Source organism: Melanostigma gelatinosum (assembly GCF_949748355.1).
Source record: "Melanostigma gelatinosum genome assembly, chromosome: 1".
NCBI classification, from domain to species: Eukaryota; Metazoa; Chordata; class Actinopteri; order Perciformes; family Zoarcidae; genus Melanostigma; species Melanostigma gelatinosum.
Genome location: NC_136634.1, coordinates 18,322,476 through 18,332,454, shown reverse-complemented (window position 1 = coordinate 18,332,454; position 9,979 = coordinate 18,322,476). Strand labels below are relative to the sequence as shown.

At 41.6% G+C, this 9,979-nt stretch overlaps 1 protein-coding gene across 1 annotated transcript; it reads right to left on the bottom strand.

Annotated features, from left to right (window-relative positions):
- Positions 1-447: 447 nt before the first annotated feature.
- Positions 448-8,703, bottom strand: cry1b (cryptochrome circadian regulator 1b). The gene is made up of 11 exons (XM_079278140.1): positions 8,038-8,703; positions 6,490-6,598; positions 5,962-6,104; positions 5,652-5,836; positions 5,452-5,540; positions 4,540-4,680; positions 4,003-4,314; positions 3,718-3,869; positions 2,638-2,840; positions 2,053-2,190; positions 448-1,422 (listed from the first exon to the last, which is right to left on the bottom strand). The coding sequence occupies exons 1-11, from the start codon at positions 8,193-8,195 to the stop codon at positions 1,340-1,342; spliced, it is 1,713 nt and encodes a 570-aa protein (XP_079134266.1). The 5' UTR covers positions 8,196-8,703; the 3' UTR covers positions 448-1,339.
- Positions 8,704-9,979: the final 1,276 nt, after the last annotated feature.

Sequence of the window (9,979 nt, the reverse complement as noted above, 5' to 3'; positions counted from 1 at the left end):
CTCTGGGAAGTCACCCTAGAGATGTTTTATCTACCGTAGAAGCATCCAAGAAGGCACTTCTTTGTGTTTCCTCCAATTGAAGCACACTCCAGAAGGCACTTTAAAACATGTTTTTCATTACAGCATCCAAAATCACACTTTGTTTTCTCCTCTGGAAAGGCACCATAGGGCATTTTATATCTACTGTAAGGTCCTCCAAGAAGTCACTTGATTGTGTTTTCTGCACTGAAAACGCCCCTCCGAGTCCACCAGTGGACCTACTATAGGTTACTTCAAATGTGTATAAATATCTGCAACATTTGAGGAAAACTAGATGAAAGGTAAACAAACATATGTGGAAAATGATGTGATATGCAACACACCATCTCAAACGAATTGTCTCAAGTTCACATACAGTGTATAAGTGCAAATACAGGCGACTGCAAATAAAATGTTCAAGTAAAAAGCAAAAGGATAGGTCATTTATTGCCATTTCAATACAGTTAGAATTTGGTCATTCTTTATACAAAAATAATACATTTACAATCACCTGGGAGACAAAATCACATGCATTCACAGTGGAACTCTTTGAGTTTTGGTTACACATTATTTACAAAAGTAGTTTAGAAACCACAGAACCAAATGTAAAAAAAGTTGGAAATTAAAACAAATATTTACAAAATGTACAATGGTCTTTTTAAGGCCTGCTGTATCGTCAAACCTGACAGCCTTCCTTCTAATACTCAACATCCGTGTGTTATCTCGGTCATATGTCTCAGTGTCAACAGTGGCTGAGGGTGTCAGCCATAAACAAGAAATCTTCCACATTCTCCGGATTGTGTTGTTTCCCCATCACTCAGATGGGAATGAGATTTCAGATTTTGTCATTTTCACATCAAGATGTAGAGGCCGAAGCAGTCAGGTATTACAAAATATATCCAGCTCACTATATTTGAGAAGTGAAGCCTATATAAACATTCAGCTGATTTAATAATCCGCTGAATTACAGTTTCACCCCAATGCCTGACTGATGTGGGGTGTTGGTGATCATAGTGGTTTTAACTGTTACAGTTACATACTGTAGTGGAAGACAATTGGTTTTAAGACTTCATAGATCAATTGTTGTCTTCCTTTTATTCTCCGCTTTTACAGGGTTCTCGCTCTTCAATGTTAGCACTGTCTCTGAATTCCTTCCATGGTTCCTGAGATGTGCAATGTGTCCAATCTGGAGACCAAAAGCTGTTATGGATCTATGCATCTATCCATGGTTGTTAGTTACAGTTACTACAGTGTGTCAGCTGAGGGCGCTTCAGGAGAAGACGATATCCCGATGACAGAGCGACCCTTTGCTTTTTGCACACTAGTTGCTCTGCCTCCAGGATTTAGAGCTGATTTTGGGAGGAGCTTCTTCACGGCGCCGCTTCTGCGTGGAATTCCCTCTTTCTGCATTAAAACATAAAACACTAAAGTCAATAAATTAGAACAGTGAAGTGAATAAACCTATCAAGCTGTTACTTCCTTTTGCAGTTCAGCAACTTGGCTGAGGTCATTTTATTGTTTTTGAACATCAGAATCAGAATCAGCTTCATTTGGCCAAGTCTACGTGCACATAAAAAACCCAGACAGGACTGTTATGCAGTTATCTACAGAAGCAGAGGAAAATAGGAAGGAATGTTTTAGGTGTTCTGTAAGTTATAAACAAACATTAAAGAAAGAAATAAATAATAAATAATGAATGGATATACATGGACCGGTTGGTTATGGGCAGTATGTACTTGTAAAGATGTCTGTAATTACATCTGGCTTGTTTTGGGAGCAGTAATTTCGTCGTGTTCGGTAATAAAGCTCAATATTCAGTAAATATCTCCCAAATCCTGCAGGCCAGGGATGGCAAATATTTGATATCACACTGACAGCTGACCCACGTTTCATGGGTATCAGTTTTAGCCATGTGTAATGACTCTGCGTAAATAATATGTTAGTATCTTGTACAATTTTAAATGTACGTACTGTATTAACATTCAAAGAACTTTATTCTAACCAATGACAATGTTAACCATCCAACCTACATACCTGTTCGAGATATTCCTGCATATGTGGAGAGGCCTGCAGAGGACCCTCCCGGACCATGACTGGTCCCTGAGTGGACTCCTCTGCCACTACTGCCATTCGCACCATTGCTGGGATTGGCAGGTACTGTTGCCAGCAGACCTGCAAGGACACCAAGACATTTTAATTTACACAACTAGAAAGAAACCGTTTCTGGTCTTATAAAAGTGTTTCGACATGTGACAGCCAGATGTTTTTGTGCCTGTATAGTTGCTACAAAACAGCAGAGCTATTACTGGGGTTTTATCCGCACACTGCCCCTTATCGATCGCACAACAGAAGCATTTATCTCGTTATTGCTCCGATTAAAACAACAAGTAAGCTCAGAGCTACTGTCCATCATCGTGGTGTATGGGGTTGGGTCTCATAACAGATTTCATAGGGAATCCTGGGTTGCGCGAGTGACTAAAAAGTCAGAACTATATATATATATATATATATTTATCTGTATAAATACGCAACCTGTATTTCCAGATATTTTGAAATGCATTCAAATGATGGCATGAGAGAGTGAGTCTGAGGTTATACATATTTGGTTCCTGTCCCTACCCAGTCCTCTGTAGCTGGAGAGCTTCTGGTAGATTTGCTTCATGCGCTCTATGTTGACGCGGCTGGCTTCAGCATGGTTCACCATGGGCCTTGGGTAGTGGACTCCTATGATGCACTTGGCTGCCTTCTGCACTTCCTCTGGGGCATTCCAAGGATCATAGATGTATTTGGCTGGAAAGCCTCTCAATATGGGCAAATAACGCCTGGAAGCAGAGAAAGAAGAGAATGAAGACGGATTTGGAGGATAAACGATGTGTGGAACATGATACAAGGTAAAGTAGAATATTGCAGCACGCTACAGATACACGTACGTGTTGTCTGATAAGTTGTAGTAATGTTGCAGTGGATTTGAAGTTATTCACGTCCAGTAATACGGACTGTGAAAGCTCATTCTTTTCAAAAACAATATTGGCTCTTTAAATTAGTACACACAATTTGCTTCATTGTACAATTACTTCACATTAGGGGTGTAACGGTTCACAAAATTCACGGTTCGGTACGTTTCGGTCCAGTAGAAAACTATAAATGCCAGAGAAATGTACTTGATTTTAAAATATATTTATTCATTAAAACTAACATCATAAAGTTATTCTTTGACTTTGAACAATGATGGAACGAGTGACCCATCTTCTGCATAAGCATGAAAAACAAAAACTGCTCCTTAATGTTATGTAGTATTGTTACTTACATCTTGTATTGTTACTTACATATTGTATTGTTACTTACATCTTGTATTGTTACTTACATCTTGCAAAAGAGATTTTTAATCTCAATAGAACTACCTGGTTAAATAAAGTTTTTTTTTTTTTTTTTTTCAAATGTATTCGGTTCATCATGCGTACCGAACCGTGAGCCTCGTACCGAACGGTTCAATACGAATACGCGTACCGTTACACCCCTACTTCACATGACTATATTGTGACAAACCTTGACAAATCAGTCCTATGTGAGGCTACAGAAGAGCACAAGCTAACAATGAGATATTAGTTCCCCATTTGAAATGACTGCAGGGTGCACAAATACTGAGCTTTTGAAAGGTGCTTTTATGTTCATGTGATGCAGATGGAAGTACTGACTGACCGTATGAAGTCCCCATTGGGGTCCGTGCGTCGTCCAAATCCCACAGGGCAGTAGCAGTGGAAAAACTGCTGGAAAAATGAACTGCACGAAAGCCACATCCAGCTGCCAGCATTTACACTCCAGTCCGCGTCTATGAGCAGCTCTTCAAACACCTGTACAAGACACAGACAGTGGACAGTTGAGACAATGCATGCTAGTAGCTTCAATCAGAGCAAGAAACATCAGGACAGCAGCAGATAGGCACATTAGATACTCAGATCCTAGATCCCTTTTCTCTGTTCTTACCTTCATGCCTTCCTCCCAGCTGACCCAGAGGTCTCCCCTGGTGAGGAAGCAGGCCACGGCATGCCTCGCCAAATGATGGATCCACCCCTCCTGCCTCAGCTGGGTCATAATGGCGTCTATCCAGGGAAAGCCTGTCCCTCCCTCTGCCCACTTGGCCAGCGCATCTGGGTTTCGGTCCCAGGGGATCTGCACACAAACAGGGTTTCCCTCCATCTTGTCAAAGCAGGGGTTGTTGGTGGCAGTCGTATAGAAGAACTCCCTCCACAACAGCTGGCCGTACAAGGAAAGTGGTGGAGTGCTGTTCTTCTTGACCTGATAAGATAGACCACACAGTCTTAGAAAAAGCTGTACTTATTCATGTTTTTAAGATGTAGACGGTGTAGTCATTTTAATGCCTGTATCACAGAGTAGTGCCTCAGCTGATGCTTCTCACATCAACATAAAACCAATCTGAGTGAAAGCAAATGATAAAACGTGAAATGGCCTTTTTCCAAATATGAAATGTTTGTGTTGTTTCCTGTCTGTGGTCCTTCATACCTTCCTGTAAAGATCAGTAAGTTTGAAATAGAAGAGGCGACAGGAGAGACATCCAAAGCGCAGGTAGGGGCTGAGGCCTGTGGGACTGGCCAGCAGGGAGTTGGCGTTCATTCGTGGACGCTCAAAGTTTGCCACCCATGCCTGAAAAAACCAGGTCAGTCAACGTTTGATTAAAATAATCCCACTGTGATCGCTGAGAGAAAACACATGACAGACATCAAGTGAAACATTTAAGTCTCAGGACTCAAACACTGAGGCTTAAAACAAAGACGCTGTTGATGGTGATATAGCATATAAACACAGTGTGTGCAGATCCTAGAATCGTCTCATCAAAACTACACCAGTCATGCATAATGTTTTTTTAATGATGATCAATCTTTTCTTTCTAGTTATGAAGAAACTGATCTAATTTTCCCCATTCTAGATGAAATGGCATCTAAAGATTCATCGTTATCTAACCAACAGTAAGATTGGATTCTCTCGCCTCTCCAGATGTCTAGACATTAACATGACCGATACTGGATTTTTAAAGGCCGATATAACAACAATAGTTTGGCGCAGGAAAAAGCTGCTAGCCAATTAATCTGCCGATACGCTCCGCAAAAAATTTTTTAATAAAATAATTCAACCTGAATGAAGAATCTCTGACTCTAATGACTGTACAAACCGGATAACCGTTACATGAGGTTCATAGATGAACCTTCTTCGATTTTTGACACTGACGTTGTATACATAGACCTCGTGTGTTTGATCACCATCAACCTGCGTCTATTTCTATTTAGAAATGTGTCTTGGCTCAGTCTCCATAAGTATGTAATGACTTAAGCTAAGTAAGCACTCAATCTAAAGTTAATCATAACTATATTAACTTCTTATTTTGTGCGTATACTGTCTAGTAAAATATATTATTACCTTTCTCTCCAGATGCCGCTCTAGCCTCATGAGGGCTTCTGTTTCTCCACCTGACCAAACTGCTGTGGTCAGGCCCTCGGTCTCAAAACCTGAAAAAGCACAATATTCAAAAAAATGTCAAAGTCTGGGACTTTATTATGATTATTTGTACGTTTGTTAGGTGCATGAATGAAGATATATATCAAATAAATAAAACTTACCAAGCTCTTCCAGGGAGGGCACCGCAAACTTGTCATCGTGGTCTTCGCTGATGGGCGTGGCACATTTTCTGATGACCTCAGATGTGATCGTCTCTGCAGGCAGCTCCACAGCATCCATACGGTTGACGAGGGCCTGGAAGCGCTTGTACGTGAGAGGAGACTGACCATCGTTGAGTTCTATGATCCTTTAGGAAAGACAAATGTAAAGGAAATCAACACAAGTCTTCACAAACTCAAAGCAGGAGGGGAAAAGCAACAGTGTTTCAAACTATGGGACATTTGCTTCAACTAAAATGGTAAAGTCACTCACTTGTCCAGATTGTAGAGGGTGTGAGCGGTCCGCACCATGACCTCCACCCCAGCCTCGCTGGCTAGTTTTTGGATGGCAGCATCACGCTCCTTGCCAAATGGCTCAGAGTCATACTCGTAAGATAGGCGGTTAATCTGCCATTCCTGAGGGACAGCAACAGATACCATTCATTGTTGTATTCTCTCAGGACATGCATGAAAAAGATGGACTGACCACATTGATTACAGTGAATGTTATTTTTTACGAGCAACAAATTGTTTTTTAACTTCAAACTTGGCTTCAAGACAACATGTGAGGGCACTTAATATGTAACTGGGGTCATGGGCGACTTTTAAGACTGAAACAATGAAATATCTTCGTGTTTCATTTTCAAGCAATCAATTTGGGAGGGCAATTGCATAAGTTTACGATCAACAGCTTTCATTGTTTTTCAGCCACTGCTACATGAGCTATAACATGATGTTAAAATCATTTCAAAAAGTTAGTTTATTCCATTACAAAGCATAAAGTATAAGACGTCGATCATACCGTAAAAATCCGTGGGAAGACATCTGTAGGCTGGCCTCTGATGACAAACAAGCGGGAGTTGAGTTTGCGCAGGCTGGCATCCAAGTCCTCCAAGCACTGCAACAAAAACCTGGAACCAAGCAGACAGGATGATCAACTAATTCATTATAAACCAGAGGGTTACAAGATTCAGTTTGTTGTTCCGTTATGCTGCCTAAGAAAATAGACACGAAAACAAAACTATATTGTATGTGAAGGATGAATTAAAGTGTCTGACAGCGGCTCTAAAGTACAGCGGTGCGGCAGCGTGCCAGACAGTTTGGTCTCTTCATATCCTCTGGGCTCTCCAAAGGCCCCTCTCGTCCCCAACATCTCCATCGTTACAGTACGCAACAATACTTTTGTCACCATATTTTTGACAATGTCCGATTTAGCGATAGATAATCCCTTGGGCCATTCCTTTTAATCAAAACTTTTAAATAAAAGACATAACCATACGGCTCATGTGCACAAATGACCAAATTAAATAAAAAATTTTAATTGTGACCATCAGTGATATTTAAAAAATATTACATAAGGCTACAGAACAAAAATCTCTCATCAATGAAGAGTGCGTGAAAGTGAGGTGTTTGAATGTGAACAGGCAGCCCTCTGCTGGTGAAGTCTTTTCACACACACAGTGGACCGTACACAGCTCTGGCACAATGTCACCAAGAGCAGCAGACAGACAACTGCACTTAACACAACGGTGTGCCATCTGTAAGGGAATGTGCCCACGGTCATGTTGGACAATCTATAGCGATAGTGTGCTCACTGTAAATGAGGAGGTGGAGTGAGTGTGTGTGTGTGTGTGTGTGTGTGTGTGTGTTTAATGTAGGTCAAAATAGTGAAGTAGTGGTGATGATGTAACCACCATAACACTGACCCAATTTCTTCCATTTAGGGCTGAGCATCAGAGTTAGTAAGCTTGGAAACATGTGTCGTCATCGTGGTATAGGGCCTGCTTACTGCCTTAAACACCTCCTCACAGGACATACGGGTCAAGTTCTTTACAAATGAATTGAATTATGGACTACAGTCAATTCATACTGAACTGTACAGTGGTACAATATGAGGCCAATGATACAATGCGCCATCTGAACGTCAGCAGAGGAGAGACTCAAGGAAAACGTCAGACTATTTGTAAAATTCGCTCTCTTTGAATGTTATACATCTCTTTATATAGTTATCGCCTATTTCCATTCGTCGTATTTTCGCTAAATGAGCATCCTTGTCGGCAGAATGTTACCAAAGCTACTGGGTGGCTAACTGATACATTAGTTATGCGCTTTAATATCTAGTTTCACAGTATTTACAAAGAATGTGCAAAAGCACTGCCGAGGAATTATCCAGAACTGCGAACATCTGACCCATTTGGACAGACAGACACACAGACAGACAGTGTTAGTGAGACCATTGGATGGATAAGCAGAGTTAATTAAACTGGGTTCACTAGATCTGGGGTGAGGTGCAGACAAATATTCTGTTTAACCCTCCACCCACCTATCACTCCCCCTCGCTCGCACGTACCTCCACCTGTTGATGCCCACATTGGAGGACCCTGCAAACCAGGGGTCCAGGATGTAAACGCAGCGCAGGGAGTCCGCATCCCGGATGGAGTCCCTTAGAGACGGGTTGTCGTGCAGCCGGAGTCCCTTCCGGAACCAGTGGATGGTGTTGACCACCATGTCGCTTGCTTTATTTATTTATTTATTCCCAGTTGTGTAACAAGGAGGGTAGGAAATTCCCAATAACAACAAAACAGCAAAAATAGTCAAGTGTCCATTCACAACCGTGTCCAAGCTTTGAACCTGGTCAGTGGGTTGGTGGAGGAGTGGTACTGGTTGGTCAGACCTTGCGCCATTAACGCAAACACAGAGGCGCGTCTCCTGAGCTGCAAAGTGGGACAGCAGACGCGAGACAAACGGCCAAACTCTTGACCAGTAGCAACGATGGACGTTGATTCAACGGAAAGTCGTTCAGAAGAAACACGTTTTCAGCCAGCAGCGATGTTTAAAATGATGCATTTGCTTTAGCTGTCGCGCGAGGCGTGGGTGAAGCCCATGTAACTACTCGCTCGCAAAAAAGTAGAAAACGCTGAAATAGCTCCGTTTTGTCTCCGCATGTAACGATAGTCTACACTAAGATACCGCACATAACGCGGGCATTATAACAGTGGATACATTGTAACGCCTGGTAAACACGTCTGACAAGGAAAACCTTCAACATCTCGACCAAGGAGACGACGCAGGGAGAAATGCAGCGCTCTGATTGGTCAGCCTCAACTGTTACACAACGTGTTTCTGTCACGTTTACATAATGTGCTTTCCGCTGATTACATGACATATGCAGCTGTTGTTGTGAATGATCTAAAGGCCGATTATCAGTCGTATTCTCTCAACGGTTTGTGTTGTGGGTGCACTTTTGTATTCCATGAGTTCATGATTTAGGTCGAGTTACGTGAGGTTACGTGGTGGACCCAGAAGTACCCGGATGAGCACATGCCGAGAAGGCAGGCCTGGCTCGATTCAGCACGGGGATCGCACAGCCAACCCCGTCCACTGATAGTAATACAACATGTCTCTCAGCTGTTCAGCATAGAGATTTGGGAAAATTAAGAAAATTAAAGCTAAACTGGACAGTAGGATTGTGAATTATGAAGTAGGTTGGACCTACTCTTTAAATAACATTCTATTCATACTTCACGGCAAATCAGGCAATAATTCATTTCAATTTGTTCTTTGTTTGTTAAAGGTATCGCTCTACTCCACAATGAATGCTTGATTTTAACTACGCTCAGTGAAAATAATCCATATTACAGTGTCATTACAGGGTCATTCAAATACTTCTCTAAAAATGGTACAAGTTACTTATTTTTATTGGCCATCAAAGAAATGCCTAAGAGGAAAGAGAAACGTGCTGTGCTGAAGTGAGAGGAACATACTGTATCACCCTGGAGCAGGCTGTCAAAACACATTTGCTCCACAGACCCAGCTTTAAAGTATAGTATAGTAAATATTTACCTGTGCAGGCTTTTAACTTGCCCAGAGCACATATCTGACAAACTCTATTCATCGGCGATCAGCTTTGCTTGAAACAGCACACTTAGTGATGCAGGAACCAAAGATGTATCAATGTAAGGCAGTAAGTTACTTACTGTTTAGTAAGTTACCTGAGTTACTTATATAATTGCATGCCGTTTTGCAAGTGGACACTAGATGGCAGTCTTAACCAGAATTGGTTTTGAAATGCCTTGGAATCCTCTTCATCACATTTTTTAAGATTTCCCTGTTTTTTCAAATTAAGTATTTCTTACATTCATTTCTGTTTTCTCACTTCCAGGAGCAGGTTTTTTTTAAATGTGTGTGTCAAGTTTTTGTTGTTCGCTTTGGTTAGAGCAGTCACAGCTGTGGCCAATGACTGAACCGAGTAGGTTGCTGCTAGCCCGTCCAACGTGTGTTCAGTCAATGCC